General features: G+C 45.8%; 1 protein-coding gene across 3 annotated transcripts in view; it reads right to left on the reverse strand.

The window, feature by feature from the left end:
* Nucleotides 1-2698: 2698 nt before the first annotated feature.
* Nucleotides 2699-25316, reverse strand: part of LOC306914457 (neural cell adhesion molecule 2-like) — a 454732-nt gene continuing 432114 nt past the window's right edge. For all 3 annotated transcript variants that reach the window (XM_079491483.1, XM_079491484.1, XM_079491485.1), the window contains 2 exons: nucleotides 7528-7735; nucleotides 2699-3546 (listed from right to left, as the gene is read on the reverse strand). In XM_079491483.1, the coding sequence (XP_079347609.1) occupies nucleotides 3432-3546; nucleotides 7528-7735 (323 nt within the window). In that variant the 3' untranslated portion in view covers nucleotides 2699-3431. The remainder of the gene's footprint in view (nucleotides 3547-7527; nucleotides 7736-25316) is intronic.

Consider the following 25316-nt stretch of genomic DNA (forward strand, 5'->3'; position numbering starts at 1 on the left):
ATGCTTTGGATAAAAGCGCTATATAAATGCACCATTACATTTACCATTTGTCCGAACACGAGTTCCACCTCTTTCATTTTTAGAGGTCCGAGAGAAAAACAAATGAACCAGTGAAAGCTACGTTTAGCTTTAATGATACACGACAGTTAAAGTTGCCATGTTCCCACAGCATCAAATATGACATCTGACAAACAGCCTTTCACAAAAGCCATATTTATCAAATATTTACAGAGTGAAATCATACATTTTACATTAATCTCTGCTTATCGAGTCCATTGCCGAACACATACAGCACACCACAGATTAAAACTCAGTCAAGATTACAATTAACAGCTTCAAATCTCATCGAGCCCATTTGACCGGTTGTTTGCTGTAGTTTTTCTCTCTGACAGCTAGTTGGATAGCTGGGCTACTTCAGGTAAAAGCAGCATGGAAACAAAAGACTCATTTTCTTTCATTATTATGACAAAAGGAAACATTCAGCGGGTGCATGTGTTTGGTCCGACATAATAACAGTCCGACAGGCTTTAGTCCGACACCCTACCCAAAACCCAACCCTAAACCTAACCCTACATGAAGTTAGTTTTAACCTGCCACGCGTGTCGGGAGCCATGGGTAAGTTTTAACCCGAGAAGGAGAAGTCCGCACACAGCCTTAGCTCCAACAGTGTTTATTATTATTTAAAACAGCAACATTCTTCTGGACACAACGTTTCGGCCGTGAGCGGCCTTCATCAGGTGTCACTGTCACCTGATGAAGGCCGCTCACGGCCGAAACCTTTTGTCCAGCACCAGCGAGGAACTGGATGTGCGCAAGCCACCTGTTTTTTTTAAACTAAGTTTTAACCCGGGCCACAGGTTAGTTGTAACCGGCCACACACGTCGGGAGCCACGGGTGAGTTTTAATCCAGCCACAGGTTAGTTGTAACATGCCACGCATCATGTCGGGAGCCATGTTGTTGTCGGACTAATGCCTGTCAAACTGTTAGTATGTCTAATCAACTTATGCACCCCAGAATCAGCAGTACAGTATGAGCTTGGGGGGTGGGGGAAGGGGGGGGCACCAGTGCGTCTTTATACAAGCTTGTTGTGTTTGATAAGTGCTTAGGGTTGTTGGGCTTTGAGTGAGCCATGACGAAGAGCAGCAGTATAACTTCATCACATACACGACAAAAGTTATGAACTTCATAAACGATGAAAGTCAACTGTATAAAGCAACATATTCTCACTGTAGTGACGAGCTGGGGCAAAAGCACCAGTTGCGTCACCCGTTTGCCGAGACGGCACTCCCCTGTCGTGTCGCTTTGCAATGTTCATGTTTGTCCACTGAAAATACCTACAGGGGGCACGGCGGCGCAGTCGTATAGCGCCGTCGCCTCACAGCTAGAAGGTCCTGGGTTCGATTCCCGCTGGGGACGCTGGGGGCGTGTTCTCTCCTCCGCGTCATCAGCGCCCATACCCTAGGTGGGGTTGGCAAAAGGGCCTTTCTGTGTGAAGTTTGCATGTTCTCCCCGTGTCAAAAAACATGCAGTAATCCTGGTCTCTATACTGCCTCCCCCTGGCCAGCCGGGGCGCCTGATGGAGGGGAAAGGAACTGGTTGGAATAACGTGTTCCTTCCACGTGCAACGTCCAACTGGGGAAACTCCCCCCTGTCAGGTGAAAAGAAGCGGCTTGGACTCCTCATGCATAGAAGGAAGCATGAGGTCAGTCAGTTGCTCTCCCCAGGTTGGCAGAGGGAGTGTAGCACCCAGGATTACATTGACACTGGGTGAACAAAATGGTTTAAAAAAAATCGTGGTACAAAAAAAAAAAGAAAAGAAAAGAAAAACACTACATGTAATGTCTTACCGCTGTAGAAATATGTGAAATGATAAAACAAAGTGACAAATTAAATCATCCGTCAGCATGCAATGAGACAGGACAGCCCCCATCGGGTCATTATTTGATACAGGAATCATGTCGCTGTAAAAACTTGGGTGATGCATTTGGTCGAATCCTCGCCCCCCCAAGCTGTCACGGGTGTGGGAATGTGTTGAAATAAACAGCATGAAATAAGCCCCTTCCACAAAAGTAATAATATACAATCAGCCAGTGACTGTCGTCCACAGATGCTATGTTTAAGAGACCATACAGAATACACACAGTATACAGCAGTTGTAGAAGCCGCACATTTTACTGCTCAATGCCCTACCGCTGCACTGTTGCTGTTTTATGTCGGGGAGGAACTATTCAGAAACATTCAAGTTTTAGTACCAAACGGGGAGGGATGGGGGGGGGGGGGGGCAGCTCCCAAGTGTTCTTTTGGTGGCAAGGGTTGGGGAGGAGGGGGGGGGGGGACGCATAAAATCCACAGGACGCGCAAGCATAGGTGTACGGACGCTGCTTTTCTTTCGCTCCATGTTAAAGGAGAATTTCAAACTAGAAGGCTTTCTTACCTTTATTTGTAGTTGTTACGTCCCCACCAAAGAGGTCCAGGTGTTATTTTGTGCAAAAGCGCATTATTGGCTATTTCCCCTACCATAAGCCCTCAATGAATTGAATTGAATTGAATTGAATTGAATTGAATTGAATTGAATTGAATTGAATTGAATTGAATTGGAATTGGGCGTTGCGTTTTAGTGCTAATTCGCTTATTTCCATCACTCAAAATTATAATTTTTTGAATATATCCTCTTCATAATGTAAATAGTATCCCAAGCGGCACACTTTACTACTTATTTCGATGGAAATAAGAATTAGCACTAAAACCCAACCCCCATTGAGGGCTTATGGTAGGGGAAATAGCCAATAATGTGCTTTTGCACAAAATAACACCTGGACCTCTTTGGTGGGGACGTAACAACTACAAATAAAGGTAAAAAAGCCTTCTAGTCCGAAATTCTCCTTTAACGAATTCAGCCATTCTCACGTACCCCTCACTCCTCCACTGGAGACCTCCACGCGCTTTATTGGGTGAACGTTCTCGTTAACCTCTGGCCCAACTGCGACGTCTGGTCACCTCTAAATATAGTGTTGTAGTACTCCAGTCCGGTCTCGAGTCCACAATTTTCATTTACTCGGTCTCGTCTTGGTCTGGCCCATAAGTTGACTCGGTCTCGGACCAACGGACTCGGGACCCACCGAGTCCACTCGAATCACGAGTCACTACAATGCAATGAAGTAATTGTATTATACCATTCACGTTAACTTTATAAGAGAGCAGTCAGGCGCTTATAGACAGCTGTCTTATTAAGTAACGGATCGCATATCATAGAACTGGCCAGGATGTAGTATATACCTACTGTACCTAATAATTATTTTAGCAGACCTTTCGTGCGCGGCCGGTGAGATCGGCTGCATTCGTTAACATGGAGTGGAAGGAAAGCAGTGTCCGTGCGCCTACGCTTGCACGTTCTGTGGGTTTGGTGTGTATATGGGGCGTCGTGGGCCTCCTATGCGAGGCCGTGGTCCACCTTTGTGTGAATGCTGTTGTCACTGTGCACTTTAATCTCCATCATGTCCGGCTTCAGGGTTTCCTTTCCGTTCTCCTCCTTCAGTGGTAGCTTCCTGTGTCAAAAACAGGAAACACAACATGACATGACATGGAGATGAGTTCAGTCTTTTTATTTCGTTTTTTGTAACCCATTAAGACTAAATCAGACCCCAAATATAGGTAGTAAAACATTCTGGGCAGAGGATTTTGGGTGCCAAATTGATGATAAAAAGTGGAAAAGAATCTTGTTAAAAACAGCTTAAGTGCCGGGCCCGTAAAGACGAGCTTACCTTAACTCTGTCCAGCTTGTCATAGCCGTAAAGGCAAGTTTTGTTTAATCCGCGTTAATCGGCGATTGATTATCATCACGTTAGCATGTTGTAGCATTTTTAGTTAGCTCCAGGCCGCGGCCACGTAAAAACGGCCAGAATTCCCACGTGCACACCCGTGTACGCACACAAGCTGTCTTTATTTGCATTATGGCTCATAATCTGCAACAAATTCGATATTCGGCGCTTGATTAGAGCTAAATTTGACTTAGTTATGATTTCTTTAAAAAGTGATCGCACCAATACCCAGGCCCCATATAACTGTTGACCTGGCCGACTTTCAGTTCCGGTTCAAACTGATGTAAACATCCGGTATCTTTTGGGAGAGGTTATTAAAAAACGTCTGGCATGGCATGGGGCACCACCCTATCTGCTGGCCATCTGGCAGAATGGCATTTAAATGCAAAACAAATTACATGTTCTAACAGAACTCCTGAGACACAATACAAGATCATTCACAGCAGTTACATGTAACTCCAGCTATACATAATAAATACGATCCAACTTATTCTGGGCAGTGCTTAACATGTAAAAGCAGTGCTGGTACATATAGCCATTTGATGTGGTCATGCTGTAAAATTACAACATATTGGTTAAGTGTTCAAAGAGAGATATTGAAAGTTTTTGAGATCAGGATTCAGGATACATTTAACTCCAATGAACTTGGTACTGGGCTTATATTCTGATTCTGAATTAAGGTATAGATACATTTTACGAATAGGCCTATAGGGCAGGCCTATGCCGCACGGCTTACAATCTTACAAAAATGGTTAGATGAGGATGCCCCTGACATAAAATTATGGTATGAAAAACTCATGTTGATTCTGCCAATGGAGAGGTTATCATAAGAGGCACTCTTGCTGACTTTGTTAGAGACTGCATGCAAACATGGTCACCTATTGCAAGGTTTTTAAAAGAAGAATGGAAAAGAGTATGGGATGTATGGGTGTGACAACTGTATGAGAATAAGTTAAACTGTATGATGGGAGTATACGTGACTGCTACTTTTTCTGTATTACTATTTGCTGGCATGTTGTTGATTCTGTCTTGTTTTTTCTTTCTTTTCTTTTTTGTTTCCTTTTTGTACGTGTCTTTGTAATGTTTATCATTTTTGAAAATACCAATAGAAATATTGAAAGAGAAGACTAAATCAGTTTCCTGAAAACAAATATGTTGCTATATATCAGTGGTGCTCAAAACGTTGCGATGTCTTGTGAGCTTGTAGAGCTGGTATTTTCAGCATGCAACAAAGCATAAAATGACTTGTCTTTTAGTTCTACTGGATCTCTTCTTCACTAGTCCCTCTATAATATTTTAGTCTAGCTTTTATTTGTTGATGAAATTGTCAGTATATTTAGTCTTAGTCATCATAGCTTAGTTATTATTTAGTTTTCCTAAGTGAAAAAAAAGGTAGTTAACGAACATTCTTCGTCTTAGTTTTGTTGACAAAATCAACACTAGATAGAAAGCAAACATTTTCATCTCCTTAATTCATGACTCTTTCCAAAGCTGTCTCAGTTTCCTCTGCGTCTTGCAGAAGCTTCGGAGTACAACTTCAGCAGGGTGAGATCAAAACGGCCATCATCAAACACCAGTGTGAAAAGACACGAGGATGGATAGCCTGTCCACTGCAGGAAGACCCACTGGATGCTGGCGATGTTAGATGAGATTCACACAGGCCATTGCTTGGAAAAAACTCACGTTTTGACAAGTGACATGTTTCTTTATGACATGTATGAACTGGCGGCCGGCTTGAGCAATATGTCTACCATTGTGACGAACTAGAACTCTGGCAGGCCAGAAAGGGTCATGTCACGAGTCAGTCAAAATCTGTAGCAGCAGTAGAAAGAAAGTGTGTTTTGAAGAAAATGCTAAATGGCGGAAAATGTACTAGTGCTCTTTATTTTAGATCCCCATTAATCACTGCAGTGACTGTTAAAAGAAAAGTGCAATTACATTTTTTTTACAAGCAAAACAATTAAAGAACCAATACAATACATGCCAAAGACAAAAACAACAATTATCCTAAATGACAAAAAAAAGTATGAATTAATATGTGACAAAGTACATAAAAAAAAAAATGATATGACAACACACTAATTCATGAATTAATTGATTGATTAATTTAAACAAAAATAGGTAAAGAAAATAAATTAACCAGGCAAAACTAATGACAAAATATAATAGACAAACTAAAGCAATCTCTTTCCGCATTACATCTCTTCTCAGTGTATTCTTACTTAGATGGAAATGGGGGTGGCCTATATTGATTGTACGATCTCATAATCGATCTCTGTGGTTCAAGAGCTATAGGTCAAAAGTGGTGTAGCGCCACCATGAGGCTAATTTGGGGTGGAGTGTCTTCCTTTGCTTACTGGGAGTGTGCATGCAATGTTTGACACCGATCAGTCCAGCATGATGAAGTAATTGTGCACACACGGACAGACAGTCTCCGCCTCCAGGCCTATCTGTCAGCTTGTCGTAGATAATAATACTACTTGTGTAGCGATTGACACACAAACACAATGATTAGTAATTTATGGTCCTATTATTATGGACTCTTTTTAAGAGCAGCATGTCTGATTGTGGTGGGGAACGAACAGACTTGGCATTTGTTTGCATCGGCCGATGTGAACAGAGCCATGACATCACACGTTTTGCGGATTCCTTCATATTTCATGTTTACATGGACGCCAGGCGTAGCGTTTTCAAAGATTTCCACTCTAAGGTGGTTCCACTTCCATTGTTGCGTTTAACATATTTTGTATTCTTACTCCCACACTTCACAACTCACATTGACGCTTTTGTACAGAATGAAAAAACAGAAACCAGAGCTAGGTGTATCCTTTGAGACACACATACGGGTATTTTGGGGCGTGGCCCAATGTTTACGGACCAAAGACCATTGGAATTGCATTACGGACCCACCGAGCATCTTTGTACTCTAATAGAATGGCAAAAAAAATGGTCTAAAAACGGGGGTCAAAATAGTCTAAAAATGAAAGTTTTTTAGCAGTCTAGGCTTAGATTAGACATTGAAACAACGTCTAATGATATAAACAACGCCGTTTCAACGTATATATAGAAGGTCAACATTTAGACCTTGATTATCCTGGCTAATCAAGGTCTAAATGTAGACCGTCTATATATAGACGTTGAAACGACGTTGTTTCAACGTCTAATCTAAGCCTAGACTGCTAAAAAACTTAAATTTTTAGACTATTTTGACCCCATTTTTTAGACGGTCATTTAGACGTCTAAAAGCCGAAAATTGCTCAGTGGGGAAGTAACGGAACCTAGATTTTATGATTTTTCTTTGTCCTACAGCAACACTGTGGTAAAGTATTGTAGTGTTGGGAACTGTAAAATAAAAAGCAGCAACATAAGAGATAAAAGCGGGGCGCTCAAATGGACTTTTCCTTGTTCGCCAGCCACAAAAGGAACCGGAGAGAAGAGCAACACATACTTATTTCGGGGCGCCAACCCTTGTATATACCGAGCTAACGCGCTTGGCGCGAGCCCTTCAAAGTAGTCAGCTCACCTTTAAAAACTGAAAAGTCGATAAAACAACAGTTTAATGAAACTAACCACAAAAACTAGGAATTCTGCACCGGTTCCCATTGGTTTCAACTGACTGTTTAGCCCCATTTAAAAATGCTGCAGACCACATCCTGAATGAACCGTCACGTGTGACAGGCATAGGCAGAAGAATATATATATACTCACAGGTAGGCTGCCTTGCCCTCTTCCATCTCCTTGCCCTTGCCGCTGGTGCTGGTCTTCTTGCTGCGCAGCGTGCGTGCGATGCACATCAGGAGACCGCACTGGCGCAGGAAGAAGCAGCTGACGTCCACCAGCACCAGGAGCAGCAGCACCGCGCCCACGCTCAGCCCCACCACCACCCCCAGACCAAGGCCGCTGAACAGAGACTCTGCTGAGACAGGGAAACACACAGGCACACACGCAAAGAAAGACAGAAAACACAGTATTATCATTCTTATTCTTCTTCTTATTATTTTTTTGTATTTAGTTTGTTTTTGCCCCAACAGTGAATGGAAGGGAAGACGGTATTTTATTGAAGCTGGCAGAGTGGATCAATATTGTTTCACAACCGCAGACTACTGTGTATCTCAGGGGTTCTCAACCCGTGGGTCGCGACCCCTCGGGGGGTCGCCAAATTATTTTGAGGGGTCCCCAAATTATTATTATTAATTTTTTTTTTCACGATTTTTCAAAAATAGCAGACCTACAAGCTCGTAGCGCGCCACTCGGTGGCGCGCTATGAGCTTGTAGATCTGCTATTTTTCAATAGCTAAATTATAACAATGCTTAAAACACCAAAAGGGGTTCCCGCCCAAAATGGTTTAAGGTTATTGTAGCAGTCAATTTATATTGGGGGTCGGGAGGGGGCGGGGCGGGGGTCCCGAGACATTGCCAAAGCATTTCCGGGGGTCCCCGGCCAAAAACGTTGAGAACCCCTGGACTGTATCTGAGCAACTAACTGAAACCATGCAGTTAATGTGTCTGCCGAAGAGTTGAACCTTCAGACATGGTCAGAGTGTTTACCTTCATGTTGGTGAAAACCTACTCAGTATAATGCCTGTATAATCACCCTAATGTATGCGTTGCATGATGACAGTGACTAAACAGCCGACCTACAAGCACGTGCAACACAGTCCTATATGAATGTGTACTATTGGTCTATGTGTGTGTGTAAGAGTGTGTGTGTAAGAGTGTGTGTGTGTGTGAGAGAGAGAGAGAGAGAGAGAGAGAGAGAGAGAGAGAGAGAGAGAGAGAGAGAGAGAGAGAGAGAGAGAGAGAGAGAGAGAGAGAGAGACTGCACATCCTGGTCTGTGACAGAGGGCTTGCCATCAATCTCTTTAATAGAATCCTGGGAGCCAGCTGCATTAAACAACAGTAATGCCACTCTGTCTGAGCTGGGCCAGCCCAACGAGCCACAGAGAATCCACGCTACTACCTTCACTCACCTCATCCATTACTCGCCTGTCCTTTTCCTGCTTGTGGAGCCAAATTAGCTTCTGTGTTGACCATCCTTATTTTTTGAGTGGTGCAACCAACTCCTATAGACAGCTATGTGGGTCCCTGGGTCTGTTCCTGGCTGGGTCTGTCAAACAAAATAGCTTTTGTTTGGTTTTCACAACCAAGTGTCACTGTTGTGCAGCCTAACACACACACACATATTAACTGTACAGTATATATGATTTGTGGTGTTGGTACAGTACAGTACAGTACAGTACAGTACAGTACAGTACAGTACAGTACAGTACAGTGACCCCCTGGGGACCCCCACACGGTAACTGTCATTTCTCAACCATTTCGGACGCGTGCTGGCTCGCCGGAACTGGGGCGGGCCCCATGGCACGTTCCTGGGGGTCTGGATGTTCCGGGAACCCCCCGGGGACCCCCACACGGAGTTGCTGCGTTGCACCACTCACTTCCCACGGGTGTGATTTTTAATCTGGTTGGAGATAATGGCAGGGGTGAACTTTGACCCAGCGTGATGCGTCTTCAATTAAAAGTGAGCTCTCTGTGCAATACTGTGGCTGTCTTGGTTTGCTTTCCTTTTTGCTTGCTTTTCTTTTTGTTTTGTTTCTTACGGTATGGTGTGGATGATGGCGTAGAATGCGTAGATGAACTGGAAGAACATTTGTTTTGTCTGCTGGTCAGTTTGGTAAAGTATGTATTTTGTAAAGGTTTGTAAAGTATGTAACTGTACGTGAAAGAATGTAAAAAACAATACAAATATTAAAAGGCAGTCCAGAGAAAAGTGCATTGCAGTAATCAAGCCGAGAAAAAAAAAGAAAGAAAAAAAGAAAAGAAAAGTGAGCTCTTTCTTTCTTCTTTAGTCAAGAGAGCACATGAGTTAATTTTCATTCAACCTTTATTTAAATTCTCTGATAGATCATTGATGCCGAGAAACAACAATGATACAACACAAGAACAAAGAAAAACAATAAGTTAAGAACAAACAATAAAAAAAAACTGTTACATGTTTTGACAGCAATCAGTTAAAACAGTTACATACAGGTAATGCATGATTATTAAGTATGTTCCTAAAATGGACAATTGATGCTATAGGATGCTCAGTTTAAGTTCTTGTTGTAAAATATTGAATCCGGTGCACCAATGCTGAAAGCAGCCTTTCCAGCCTTTCCCAGCTCAGAGTTGGCCAGAAGACCTAGCCAATCACCATAGAGTGCGTTACAATGCGACAAGGTTTCTGATGTAACATGGCTGAATTATATGGTCTTAGTTTTCCAACTAAAGCCTCATTCACACGTATCAAACACCAATCAAGCAAATGTTTGGTCATTGTTTTGTTTTTTTTAGGCCTCATTCACACGTAAGACAGTATTAGGCTATATGCACGTGCACACACTCAAACACCCACACCCCCCCCCCCCCCCCCCCCCCCCCCACCACACACACACACAAATAGCATTAGCCTATTCAGTGTTCTTGCTAATGCTAGTCGTCCAACATACTGAACTGGGATCCATTCATATGCAGAACCTCGGTGACAATATCAGCTCATTATAGCCTGAGCACCCATTGACTGCACTCGATTAGATCTGAGGTGCATGGCTCGCCGCTCAATTGATGATGACTGCATGGGCACTCATTGATCTGTAAAGTTAGCGGGTGCTAATGCTTTGTGGGATAACAGCATCGCTAACGACCGCAAGGAGGGGAATATTTCCTGAGCGCTCGATAATTGAGCATTTAATTTCCGAAGAGGAGTGGGCGAAAGTTTGTCTGGCCGAGCTCCAGAGATAAGTAAACATCGTCATTAAATCTTATCTGTTGGTATAAGAAGAGGAAGTGCTTCTCACTGAAGCGCAGATTCAAGTAGAAGTTAGACCTCGGTCAGACTTCAACTTCCTTAACCCATTAAGACTAAGAACTTGTTTCCAGCCAGGCCCTGCTCATAGAACATTTCATCGTAGTGGTTCAATGCCTTGTTCAAGGGCACTTCAGCGGTGGTAATTTTAACGTGTCGGACCGCTGATTCGAACTGGCGACGTTCCGGTATCAAGACCGCTCCGCAATCCGTTCGGCCACCGCTGCCACTTATCATCTATTCTACAAGCTACAAGGCACTATATAAATGCACCATTACCATTTACAAGCTCTTATAGTGCGAGCAATATTACACATAGGTAGAGGTTAGGGTTTGCTATGGTGTGACTCAAAACACATTGCATGGTGAAACAGATCTAAAAATCACTCTTTTAGCACAAAGCAGATTATGCCAACATGTAACATTAAAAGTTTTAATTAGTTTTAATAAAAAATGACAACTTTAAATAGATTTAAAATGTTTTATTAAGAAGAAGATCCAGTTGCACAGATCCTGATCTTTAGTAAAATCAACAGGAAGCTGACATTTTCATAGCTATTTCTTTGTTTTAGCTGTATTAAGTAAGAGTTTCAAGGAAGAGTCTCCATCGTTTTAATACCGACGTATAACACACATTTCAAATTGTCTCAGTAAACGTGAACATGGAAGTGACAGTGAAAATGTCAGTTCTGGTGAAAATGAGAAAAGGACACCACACCCCTATGATAGTCAAATCCAAACTCGCACTGTCACCAAATGTGAATTAAGCCGCATGAAGTCATGCTTGGCTACCAGAACCATGCAGCAGTCAGGGAGACATGATGTGAGAGAGCTCATTCCGTTACTAATGGCTTCAAAGTACATGTGCGACCGTTGGTGAGCCATTTTGGCAGATACATTATTGGCTATGGAAACAGGGCCCTGTACTGCTCCAGGGGCCTCTAAAAGATGACCCACCTGGCACCACCACAGCGAGCTTTAGAAAGAGAAAAGCACCCTGCTTAATTGTACAACACAACGGTCCACAACAGACAGCTGAGACCATTATTTTGGAACTGAGACATATTATTTAGAATGCGCTCCCCTCCCACGTCAAATTGGCCCCTTCCATCGAGACTTTTAAATCTTTATACCTTGGCTTTTTCACTGTCTGCTGACGCTGCTGCACCGTGTATTCTTCAGTGATGTCTGATGTGTCTCCATTTGTTTGAGGGGCGCTAGCCCCTCCTGTACACAGGTTTAATGTTTGTCTATATAGTTAATGTTTGTTTTGTAAACGCATTTAAAATGAAGGGAACATTTACGTCATAATGTGCCATTTACTCTAAAGAGTCTCATTTTTGTGCATTATGCTCATGTATGTATTTGGTTAAAAGTAATTGTCATTTAGTTTACTTTAAAAAAATATTTGTATCAATATATTTTACTTGCACTGTGCACTTTGGATTGATTTTGTGATTTCATTAAATGGCTGCTAGTTTAATCTGCAAAGCTTTTACCTCTGTGTTTTATTATCTTGGTCAGGCCAAATTATTTCGTTTTCACTCTCTCTGTGAGTTTGTGTTTCTGTCTGCAGTTAATCTCGCAAACAAGCAACTCAGCTTTGCCAGGGGGCAAAGCTGACGTAGCACCAAATAAGCAGTTGACCTGACTCCTGAACATGACCAAGAAATTAAAACACGGTAATGCAGAGGTTCTTAAAGGACCACTTCACCACTTTTCAACATCTCTTCCTATAATTGGTCCTCACTAATGTTCATGATAAAACACCACCATTTTTTCCTACTCAGTCTGTGTCTCATAGGAGGGCTTTGGGCAGTTCGGACACCCATCCACCAGTGACATCATCATTAGACAAGATTTGTTTTAAAATATATTTAGATTTGTATTATCGTGAGAACGATGGCTTCAACTTTTGCATTGCAACTTTTCAGGAAAAGAAAGTCTGCCGTTTCTATTAGCTTGGATTCACCATCGATGATGTCACTGGTGGACAGGTTTCTGAACTGACCACAGCCTTCCTATGAGACACAGACTTAGTAGGAAATAATGGTGGTATTTTATCAAGAACATTAGTTAGGACCAATTATAGGAAGAGAAGTTGAAAAGTGGTGAAGTGTTCCTTTAACACAGGGAATGCCTTCAAGGACCACTGGTGGTCCCTGGACCACTGGTTGAGAATCACTGATGTCACAGAGATGACCAATGTACCCATCGTTTTTCCATTGCATTGCATTGCATTGATAGTTTGTACAATGGAAACAAATGAGTGCAAATGGTTCATGGGAAGAGATAAAAAGCATTCATTTGGATTTGCTGCCATCATTTACCATTAAGAGCCTCTCTGGACATCTCACAAAGAGCTTTGATTACATTATTGTGCGGCTCGCACAAAAATAACGCATACCATATGCGCTGCGTTGCAAGTCTAGTAGTTTCACTACTTCTTAATTATTAACTTTTTTTTATTCATGGGATTTCATAGATTTGCTTGTTTGCTTTAAAATGGATACAATTATTTTAAATATTTTATTTAAAAAAAACATCTGTATTTCGAAATACAATTGTTGTAAAGAAAATGGGATTTGTACTCGAGTCATGGCCCATACAAATTGGTCCGTGACCCACTGTTTGGGAAACAGTGATTTAGAGGATGTGAGACAAAAAGCTTCGCTTTTCCATGAGGACCAGAGGAAGGAAGAGCTAATTGAAACCTCGCCATGGGCAACGTTTCAATCAATGACACTTTACTCTCACACAAAGCAGAGGAGCTGGGGAGCAGCAGGGGAGGTGAGGGGAGGGGAGGGGAGGGGAGGGGAGGGGAGGGGAGGGGAGGGGAGGAACTGAAGGCTAATGGTGAAATGGGCTAATGGAGGATAAACAAAAATCTGTTTTCGTGCTGGATGCTCAAGAGATAGAAGGCCTGAAAGGGTCAATATGCATTAATCTGAAAGGAGACATGCTTACATGACCAGTTTCACTATTACTCACCGTTCCAAGAGATGGGTCAAATGCGGAGAACAAATTTCACTGCGGTAACGTCTGTGACTAATCATACGACTTTGACTTTGACTTGTTATGCATTTGATTTGATTTCTGTTCATACAATTTCATATCAATTTGAGGGATTTTGGTGTTTTGGGAGGTAAACATAATGCAGTACGGGGGACAGGGTCTAGGGGGCCCACCCTGCCAGCCCATTTTTAGAGAAATTTAGAACCCACCTCAAGTTTGAACACCATTTGCCATCAGTGCTGTTAATCTCCACATTTCATGTTTTTTTTTAGGTTTTCTAATGCCCTACTTTATACTTTATACTTGTCCCAAGTGTTGTGTTAAAACAAACATGCAATCTACATGTGTGACTACATGAGTGGTGGTAGGGAGAGGGAGGGGGTGAGAGAGAGAGAGAGAGAGAGAGAGAGAGAGAGAGAGAGAGGAGAGAGAGAGAGAGAGAGGGGGAGAGAGAAAGGGGGGAGAGGGAGTTAACAAAAGAAAGGGAAACAGTAATGAATGAGTGAGTAATCGTTCCATACAGTTATATTGTTTATTACCTGCTAGTGCTACAGTTCCTTACGTGGCTCTTTATTGCCTTATTAGCTGAACAGCTCTTGGCGGTTACTCCTCTTCAAACAAACACATTAAGCAAAAAGCTTGTTCTCTCTCTCTCTTTCTCTCTCTCTCCCCCCCACTGCATCCCCACACCATCTCCCATGATGCAACACAACACCGCCCGCTCGCTAACAAGAAAGGACAGCCAATCAAAGTGAACCGCCTTAAGCTCGCCGTTAGACGGGCCTCGTTTTCTCCTGTTTGAGAAGCAGCGCACACACACAACCTCACAGGCAATTTATCCGCTGCGGTAATGACAGAGGCAATAACACTCTCTGCAGCCACGGCGGCATAAATGTCTGTGGTAACACACTGCAGGAGGTGAGGAAATTACAAGCACACAAACACACCTCTCTCCCTTTGTCTTTTTTAGCCTTACATCTCTGTGTGAATACAGGAGCTCTGCAGGGGAGTGGGGGCGAGCCGCCAGCTACACATGAGCTACGGTAGTGCATGGTTCCCAAACTTTTTCATGTCCAGGACCGACAAATTGACACTTATCAGCCCGCAGACCCCCATTTGAAGAGATATGCCAGGGACCCCCATAAGAAAAGATCTTTACGGCTCTAGCAGTGATTCTCAACCTTTTTAATGTCAAGGACCCCCAGTTTGACATGCATTAGGCTACGGACCCCCATTTAATGGCATTTCTATATCTCTGCGACCCCAATTTATATTGTAAAATCGATGTTAATTTAACTCTTCGTAACTATCATTTAGCTGGGGACCTGGTACTCCTTCTTCTTGGATCTCTCTCACTGCATCCACAAACCTCCCCTTTGGTCTATACATCTTCTCCAGTGGTGGAAAGTTTACTCAAGTACTGTACTTAAGTACAGTTTTGATTTGTATCCAATTTCCAGTAGGCTACTTTTACTTCTACTCCACTACATCTCAGTATGATTGTACTTTTACTCCACTACATTTATTTGACAACTTTAGTTAATTTAAACTAAACTGCACGAGGAAGCTCGCTATGAAGATTGCGTCTTCTGACGTGATCACAGAAGCATTCTAATACACAGGCAATCCAATCCATTGGCTGGGTCTGAGACTAAGGTGCACCTTGACCACCCCCCCAGGTAAAGGTGATAAAGGTGCCAATAAACCAATTAGTCCCCACTTCTGTGTAACTTCTCATGAAGATCACATGCATTGCTACAAAGTCTTGATTTCAGTGTGTTTGAGTTTACTAGGACAGGAGCGAATTCTGGTTCCACAAACTGCACCACTGGTGAGTTCCTGACTTTGGGGTTAAGAATTTCCTTGCACTATAAAATTCTATTGTTAATCGGACGGCCAGCAAACGGCCCTGATTATAAATCTAACAGCTACACTATATTCTAGTGACAGCTAAGCTAGCTACAGCTACGCTGGCTACTAGTTGGACGGCCAGCACACGGCCCTGACTAGCCACAAGCCTGCTGAAGCTAAGCTAATAACAACTTAGCGTGGTTCCTGCAAAAGGACGCCCGGTGTTAGCTATTGTTAGCATCCCGCTAAGCTACCCTCCCCTCGTACTACTCCTGCTAACGGCCTGCAGAACGCCAAAGCAGTGATGTCGGGGAAGAGCAGAAACCAACGTCGCAAGGCTAACGATAAGCCCGCGGTGCTGCAGAAGCACTGTGAGACATGCTCCAACTGGATGGCCGGCGAGGACAAACACGAGGACTGTGTCCGTTGTTTGGGCCTGCAGCACGCTTTCGACGCCGTTCATAACCCGGGTGCCTGCTCCCTGTGTGACGGCGTCGACGCACGCATCATAACCCGCAGGCTAGTGCGTGCTAAGCAGTTCTTCGACGGAGCCATCCGACAACCAGAACCGGCAGACGACCGAGAGGTGGCCGATCAATTGGCGGAGGAGAGACGGGACGCATTGGACCCCGCTCGTTACTCTGAGGGTGATTATGCCGACCTACCGTCTACTTCCCGCGCGAAGCGGGCGGTTAAGAAAGCCAAACAAGCAGCTAGGAAAGCTCTGGCTGACGAGGTTACGGCTCCAGCGGCTGCCGAAATCCCGCACTCCCCGCCTCGCCAACGTACGAGGCGCACAGATCGTCCTTCCCCCGTCGAGCAACACGCCGGCGATGAAGAACAGTCCTCGGAGGGAGATCAGAGCCAGAGCTCCAGCGGTAGCTCCTCTTCTTCCTACTCTGAGGGCTCTTCTGAGAGTGAGTCAGAATCGGAGTCTGAGGGACGCCTCAGAGCCACTCTCATCGCAGGAATGCAGCCTCAGACGGCGGCCCGGACTGAGCCCGAGCCCCGGGCTGGGACTGAGGCTCTGGCTACAACAGCTCCGGATGTAACCGAGCCACAGAGCACGGCGGTGCCTGACACGGCACCCCAGACCGATGTTCAGAACAGAGCCCCTGCTCGGTCCCGAGTCGTCCTCGAGATGGACAAGTCAGAACTGATTGATGTCTTCAAGAGGGCTACTGAACGCAGCGGTCTAACGTGGCCAGCTGAAGCTACTCCGGCGGCGGCTGCGACGGACACGGCCTGGGATGATTTCGGTAGGGATCCGGACGCTCCCCGAGCCAAACAGATCCTACCCTTGGCTAAGGGTTTCACGGGGGCGCTCGGTGAATCCTGGGAGCACCCATACACCCACTCCTTCCTACCCACACATAAGAAAGAGCTTGATTGTGTCGCCATGAAGAAAGTGGGTCTGGAATCTCTGCCCGAGATGGACAGATTCCTGGCTTCTCATCTCCTACATGTCCCCGAAGTCGCCCCGCCAAAAGAGCCGAAATTCGCTCTCACACAGGAAAACGACATGTCCACAATGGTGAAGAAGGCATACGCGACGCTTACGGGCTCCGTGAAAGCCATCAACGCCATCACACTACTCCAGGGCTCTGTCTCCCACATCTTCAAAACATCGGGAGAGGCATTGAATCTGGAGCAGCTCTACGAGCTACGGAGGCTCCATAAAGAGGCGCTCGCGCTGACAAGGTACAACACGGAGATGACGGGAAAAGCAATGGCTACTCTAGTAGTACTAGAACGGGCTAGATGGCTAAACCACTCCGAGACCAAAGAGAGAGCCTCTCTCCTGGACCAACCCATCCTGCAAGATAATCTTTTCTCTGGCACGGTGGCCGATCTCACGGCCAGGCACGAAGATAGAGAGAAAAAGAAGCAGGCGGCGCAGGCTTTCATGCCGACGGAGAAAAAGCCTCCGCCAGGTAACAAAAGAAATAGATCCTCGTACGGCCGCTCTATGAACCGGAGGGACAACGAGAGGGAGCGCGGCTCCAGGCCTCCTTTCAAGGCTCCAGCGGCTGCCAGAGCCCCCTCTGCTTCGGGAGGCCAGTGGCAACACCGACAGCAGTCACAGCAGGATCGCAAGAAGGACACCGGGCCTCACGGTCAGCCTCCTTCCGCGGCGGCGGGACGGAAGCGTCAACGCCACACGCACAACAACAACAAGCAGCAGCGTAAGTGACATTGCGCCGAGCCTCGGGGAGACGTTGATGGAATCCGTCTCCCTCCGCCCCCACGTTCTGGGAAGAGCTTACGCTGGCGGCGTAGTAGCCTCGGGCTTTACGCCACTAGCGCAGAGAGCACCGGACAGAGTGAGCGTTGTTGCACCGATTTTTGCGAAAAAGATGTCGTTGCATACTGTACCTCCCCTGTCCCCCTCCCTGATTCAAATAAAAATGTTGTGTGGAACAAAATGTTTGAATCCTTGCCAGAACACACGGGGTATGAGCCCACTGCCACGCAGGTCGATGAAACGACCCGCGGCAGTCGGACGAAACGCAGATATTTTGACAGCGCATCAGAGCGCTGCAAAAAGGCACAAGCACCATGCCAGTTTGATGGCCCCGTCGCTAGGGGGCGCCGTTTTACCACGGCTGAACATGGTGCCAGTGTTAACCAAGGTAACACAATGCCTGCCGCGGGAGGCACCCACTCTAACTCAAAAAAGAGTAGGGCTGACAATAAATCCTCTGACGCGGTGCGTTTCAAAATGGATAGAGTGCGGCGCACACACCTGGGTGGTGGACACCGTGAGAAAAGGCTACAAGCTGCAGTTCTCCGCAGAACCACCCACATTCGAGAAGATAATATTCTCTCAGGCAAGCGGACAGGCAGCCGTCATTTTGCGAAACGAAATAATTTCCCTGCTGGCCAAGAATGCCATTCAGGAAGTACCTCCAGATCAGAGCCTAAACGGTTTCTACAGTCGGTATTTTCTGGTAAAGAAAAAGGGGGGGGGGATGCGTCCTATTCTGGACCTCCGAGCCCTCAACCGATATCTGAAGGATTTTCGTTTCAAGATGCTGACAAATGCGGCACTGTTACGCATGATACGCAAAGGGGATTGGTTCACGTCAGTGGACCTCAAGGACGCCTATTTTCATGTCCCGATTTACCCGCCGCACAGGAAGTTCCTGCGGTTCGGGTTCGGAGGACGGGTTTACGAATACCTAGTTCTCCCTTTCGGGATGTCCTTGAGCCCCCGAGTGTTTGTGAAGTGTACTCAAGCGGCCATAGCCCCTTTGAGACAACGGGGAGTTCGCATAGCGAGCTATATCGACGACTGGCTCCTGCTTGCGCAGTCGGAAAGCGAGGCACGACTCCACACCAGCTGGGTAGTGAGTCACCTGCAGTCTCTGGGTTTCAGTCTGAACTACGAAAAGAGCGTGCTCATACCAGCGAGGTCAACAGACTTCATAGGTTTAACACTGAACTCTGTCTCCCTCACGGCTCGGCTGTCACAGGACAGGATGACTTCCGTTCTGAAGTGCGCGAGCTCGTTCCAGGTGGGACGCAGGGTCCCTTTTCGTACGTGCCAGAAAATGGCGGGACTCATGGCTTCTGCTATAACCGTGTTACGGTTAGGCAGACTGTACATGAGACCTTTTCAGAGGTGGATGCTCTCACTCAGGGTGCCCAACGATCGCCGTCATCGCCTGGTTACAGTCCAAACGGAGTGTATATCGGCGCTGCATCCATGGAGAGACAGGTCATTTCTTTCCGAAGGAGTGTCCATGGGTCTGGTCGTGTCGAGGAAGATCATCACTACGGATGCCAGTATGACTGGGTGGGGTGCCACCCACGAGGGCAGAACTGCCAGGGGAGTGTGGGGCGACGAACTGAGGACCGCCCACATCAACTATCTAGAGCTGATGGCAGTATGGTTAGCCGTACGACACTTCGAACCCCTCATCAAGGATTGTCACGTCCTGGTCAGGACGGACAATACGACGACCATGTGCTACGTCAACAAGCAAGGGGGACTGCGATCCCGCCTGCTGCATGCACTAGCACAAGACCTGACTCTGTGGTGCGACACACATTTGAGGTCAATCAGAGCCTCCCACGTCCCGGGGATACTGAACAGGGGAGCGGATCTTCTGTCCAGAGGGAGGTGCCACTATGCGGACTGGTCCCTACACGACGCGGTGGCAGCTCAGCTCTGGGACAGGTTCGGCCGACCACAAGTGGACCTGTTCGCCTCGGGGGAGAACGCGAAATGCCCGGAGTTCTTCTCCATAGCGGGACAGGAGTCTCTGGGCCTAGACGCGCTAGCGCACGTCTGGCCCGGAAGTCTGCTGTACGCGTTCCCTCCCATTTCCCTGATATCTCCAGTCCTGGAGAGAGTGAGAACCCAGGGCCTGGCGGTAATACTGATAGCTCCAGGGTGGGGCTCTTGGAGGTCGGAGATATCACCTCTCCTCTACGACCATCCGTGGCAGCTCCCGCTGCGCAGGGATCTGCTGACGCAAGCGAAGGGGGAAATCTTCCATCCACGGCCGGAAGACCTGGATCTATGGGCTTGGCCCGTGAGAGGATGAACCTTGACGCGGAAGGCCTGCCGCAGAGTGTCATCGACACTATACAGAGTGCGAGAGCTCGGTCAACCAGGGAGGCCTACGACGGGAGGTGGCGTGCGTTTGAGAAATGGTGTCTACAGACGCAGGCGGTGCCTTTTCAGGCATCTGTGAAAGTGATTCTGTCTTTCCTTCAGAGTCTGATGGACAAGGGCCTGTCTTACAACTCCCTGAAGGTCTACCTGGCGGCTATTTCGGCCTGCCATGTTGGATTCGGGAATGGCACTGTCTGGGTGCACCCTCTAGTGCGTCGGTATATGGCTGGTGCGATGCGCCTCCTCCAGGTACCGAAGTCTATGGTTCCTTCGTGGGACCTCGCGCTGGTTTTGGACTCCTTGTCTCGACCGCCATTCGAGCCATTGGCGTCAGTGGGGCTGCAGTTTTTGTCGTTGAAAACGGCGCTACTGCTGGCGTTGGTGACTGCTAAACGGGTCGGTGACATTCACGCTTTTTCAGTGAGCGAGGAGTGCACACGTTTTTCCGTGGACAGGACGAGGGTGGTCATTACGACCAACCCGGCTTTTGTGCCTAAGAACCAGTTGACCACCTGTATACCGGTGGACCTGGTGGAATTCTGTCCTCCTCCTTTTTCCTCGGCAGAGGATGAGAGGAGGCATACTCTGTGCCCTGTACGGGTTTTACGAACTTACATGGACAGGACGGCGGCACACAGGAAGACAACTCAGTTGTTTGTGTCCTGGGCCCCCAAGACCTTGGGGAAGGCAGTATCCAAGGTGAGGATCTCACAATGGATAGTGGAAGCCATAGAACGATCTTACTCGGCCAGGGGTTTGCAGCCTCCCATAAGGGTGAAGGCGCACTCCACGAGGGGTATGGCGACGTCCTGGGCTCTCTCCAGGGGAGTGTCTATCCAGGAGGTGTGTACGGCTGCGAGCTGGGCATCCTCCTCGACGTTTGCCAATTTTTACAGATTGGATGTGACGGCTGCGCCAGTGGCGCATGCTGTCCTCAGCGTGGCTTCAAAGTAAGGTTTGGATCTGTCGGGCCTCTGAGTGGAGTGGCCCTGGGTCCGAGGTTCCTTCCTTTTTCCGCCGGCTTTTTGAGCCGGGTGGTTTTTCGCTCCCGTCACCCTACAGGCAGAGGTCGGGACCCGTGAGTCTAGACTTTGTGGTGGCAAGAAGGGAGTGTATCGGGTCTTCATAGCGAGCTTCCTCGTGCAGTTTAGTTTAAATTAACTATAGGTTACGAAGGTAACCCTGGTTAATTAAATAAACAAGCGAGGAAGCTCGCCAAAACGCCCTTCTTGTAGGCAATGCCTCATGAGAAGGTTCCACATGTTTGAAGTGGGGACTAATTGGTTTATTGGCACCTTTATCACCTTTACCTGGGGGGGTGGTCAAGGTGCACCTTAGTCTCAGACCCAGCCAATGGATTGCCTGTGAGTGTATTAGAATGCTTCTGTGATCACGTCAGAAGACGCAATCTTCATAGCGAGCTTCCTCGCTTGTTTATTTAATTAACCAGGGTTACCTTCGTAACCTATAGTTATTACCGGTATAGTTACTTTGTAGATTTGGATTATTATTCCAAAACATACATTAAACCACTTCAGCCATTTGAAAACAGCGGATCTCATATATGTCTATGCTCATCCCTGCCTCCTCTGCACGAGTCGTCCAGCCCATCTCAACTGCATGCTCTCTTGAGTTGTGCCCAAAACCACTAAACTGGGCCGACCCTCCAATGTAATATTTAGTCTTAGTTTAGTCATCATAGCTTAGTTTTTGTTTAGTTTTTAATTCGTTCTCATCAGTGAAAAATGGTATTCGATGAACATTCTTCGTCATAGTTTTAATCGACAAAATCAACACTGAGTGTGATCCCGTCCCTAATGGCATTCTTAGCATAATGCCACCTTCGGCTCTGCCTCCTGTCTTTGTCAGCTTTTTGCCTATTCCAAGCCCCAGGCTACTGCGTGACTGGTCTCACTACCGTCTTCTGCATCTTCCCTTCCGTCACAAATAACTCCTGACACGTTCCATCTATCTGTTCCACCCTGCCTGCACTCTCTACTCCACCTCTCTTCCGCAATTCCTGTAACTTTGGAGATGAGCCCAGGTATTTCAATTCCACCTTCGCCACCATGACTCCTTGCATCCTTCCACTGTTCTCCAGTGGTGGAAAGTAGCACATTTTTTCCAGGTAGCCTAACCTCGTACCTTACTCTTGAGTTTTCCAAACTTAAAATACTACTCTACTCACTCTGTGTCTCAGAGGAGGGCTGTGGACAATTCAGAGACCTGCCTACCAGTGACACGGTACAGATCTGTCTCTGACTAGAACCATAGATATATTAACCTACTGTAGATACCTCCAACACAACAATACCTCATCGGTTCATTGGAGCGACATGTAATCTTATAGAGGCCGCTATATTGAAATCCAGTATGGCGGAGGCATACAGTACATGACACGCTGCCACTCAAAGTGACTTCTGGCACACACAGCACATCTCTTCCCAGACACAAAAGACCAGAGTGCAAATAGAGCGCACCCTAGATTCTGACAAGTCCCAAGTACCTTTTTATGTCTACAGTTGAGTGCCACCGAGCTTGTCCCATTCTATTTAACTGTCCTTTTTCCTTTGCAGATATCGGAAAATTAGTTCAGAAATCAACCAGCAGGTGTCTATGGCTAGAACGATGTGATCTCTCATCTCAGTCAGGACCCTGAGAGATCGTAACCAAACTGCATGGGTGTAACAGCTAATTGATTTAACCGATTATTAACAATAGTTTCATTTCATAAAATAATCAATCAGTCGTTAATTTATAGGTATAAAAAAAGATTTTGTGAACTTTACTGAAGGGAAATTGACAGCAAAATCAGTAGCAGTAGCAGCCCTAGTTCTCCCTAAGTTAACTTGACGGGGACGTTCTTCCAAAGGACACAAGTCCGTTCTTTTGTGTTCTTTCCCTTGTCATCCCTGCCTTGGGATATGCTAGATATGCCGTGAAGAGCGCCGCTTTCTGCCCCCTGGTTGCGAGCTAATCTCTGCGATGACTGTACAAAAGAAAGCAGTCGACAGTATGTGTTGGCTTGTTGGCTTATACAACAGACTGTCTGTTAGCCTTTAAGCTAAAAACAAAATAAAAGTAGCTTATCTCCACATGCAGGAAGTGCACGGTGTGCGTTTGGTACAGATCTGTCAAACAGCCCAGGGAACCATTTCACAGTACAGGTTTCATTTCCACACATTTTTAGTTTGAAAAGCCTGGCAACTACCCCTTTGCAAAATGACAGCTAGCGTAAATAATGGTAGTTACTGTAACACACACACACACACACACACACACACACACACACACACACACACACACACACACACACACACACACACACACACACACACACACACACACACACACACACACACACACACACACACACACACGCACACGCGCCTTAGAATCCTTGTTTGACAAAATGACAAGATACGAAACTGCATTGTAGAGATAATTGCAAAAATAAACTAATCCTTTCACCTGTCCTCCATCGCACTTCTAAAATACCTATAGCTACCGAGACAACTGAATTAGTGCATAGCCCTTGGCCCAGTGTTGATTTTGACAGCAAATTTCTATTTAGTTTTAGTGTATAGTCCTTCGAATAAAAAAATATATTTTAATGATATGCCATAATGACATTGAAATGCCTGATTTATACTCATAGCTGTGTGCCAAAAATAGCAGAGCTACAAGCTCACAATGTGTCGCGCTGTGACATTCTGTGAATTCTGTGTTCACGTTGTGAATAGATTGGCTATTTTCGGAGTGCGATACACTGACACCACGGCGCGTAAACAGCGCCTCAAACTGTGACTCCGCCCACCACCGGGGGAAGTTGTGATTTGCGCTCGTTTACTGCAATGCAATTTGCGGCATTTTCAAAACAATATTGAGCAGAACTTGCAGAGTAGCGATTATCAAACGTATTTGCAATGCCATACGTTGAAAGATCTGTTGCCCGTGGACAAGGCACGCTACCTCCGCAAGTTAGATAGCATCGGCATAGATGTTTGTCCGTATGTGATTAAGGATTGGACCAAGTTGCATTGGCAGCCATAGAAAATTCTTACCCCAGGCTAAAACCGGATGTGACGTTTTTGGGCGTTCCTGTCTAGCATGGTGTCAGTGTATGGTGGAAAAGTGAGTCAATGTATACTCTTGGTGAAATATTACTTTACTACAAGTAACAGTTGCACTGTCAAATGTATACTTGAGTTAAATTACATTGCTTTGAAAATAAAATACTTAATTTGCGCATTTTCAACCTATCTTCATGAATCATCTTATTTCGGTCTATTTGCTTCAGAATCCTGCCTACCAGTGACATCATCAATGGGGTTGCAAGTAGGGATGACCCGATCAGATCACATTTCTTTTGGCCCCCGATCTGATTCCGATCATTTGATTTTGAGTATCAGCCAATACCGATATTTCCAGATCCGATATTTATATTTTTATAGAATACTTTAATGCCATATCACAATAGTACAATATCCCAAATCACAGTAAATATCCAGTCTAATATCATGATATGGATATAATATTGATAGAAGGATGTCCCGATTTTTTGTGTGTGCTCCCGATCCGATTCTGATCATTTGGAAATGACATGATCATTGATCGCGGTCACGTGATCGGATCGCGACAACCCCCAGTTGCAAGCTAAACTGCAGACTCTCTCTTACTTTCCACCACTGAGTTTGAGTCACACTTTGGCACAATGGAAGCTTCTGCCAGCATGAGGTTCGTATTCAGAACATAATTGGAGAGTTCACATTGATTTTAGACTGTGCAGGCTCTGCGTACACAGCCTCAAATAGACTTAATTCTTCTCATTTGCACTGTCAGGGAGGCAAACAATGCTGTAATGCTGTACTGTTCCTAACAATTTATCTGCTCGTCCATACAGCCACAGGTTAGAAAGTACATGTCTCTGACTGCATTCTATTGCACAGGGTAATTAAAGCACCATGGTGTATTTGTTTACATGACTGCCATGTTGCATGTGACACAAAATCAATCAGCGCAGATCGATATGAGCAGGTGGTCTGAGCATTTGATTAGACAGAGGTCTGTTATTGTATATTGAGTCCATCTGTCATTAAAAAAAAAGCATTTGAAAATAGAGATCTACAATCTCAAAATGCGTCGCACTGCGACAGGTTGTGA

Source organism: Electrona antarctica (assembly GCF_951216825.1).
Source record: "Electrona antarctica genome assembly, chromosome: 21".
In the NCBI taxonomy this organism is placed as follows: Eukaryota; Metazoa; Chordata; class Actinopteri; order Myctophiformes; family Myctophidae; genus Electrona; species Electrona antarctica.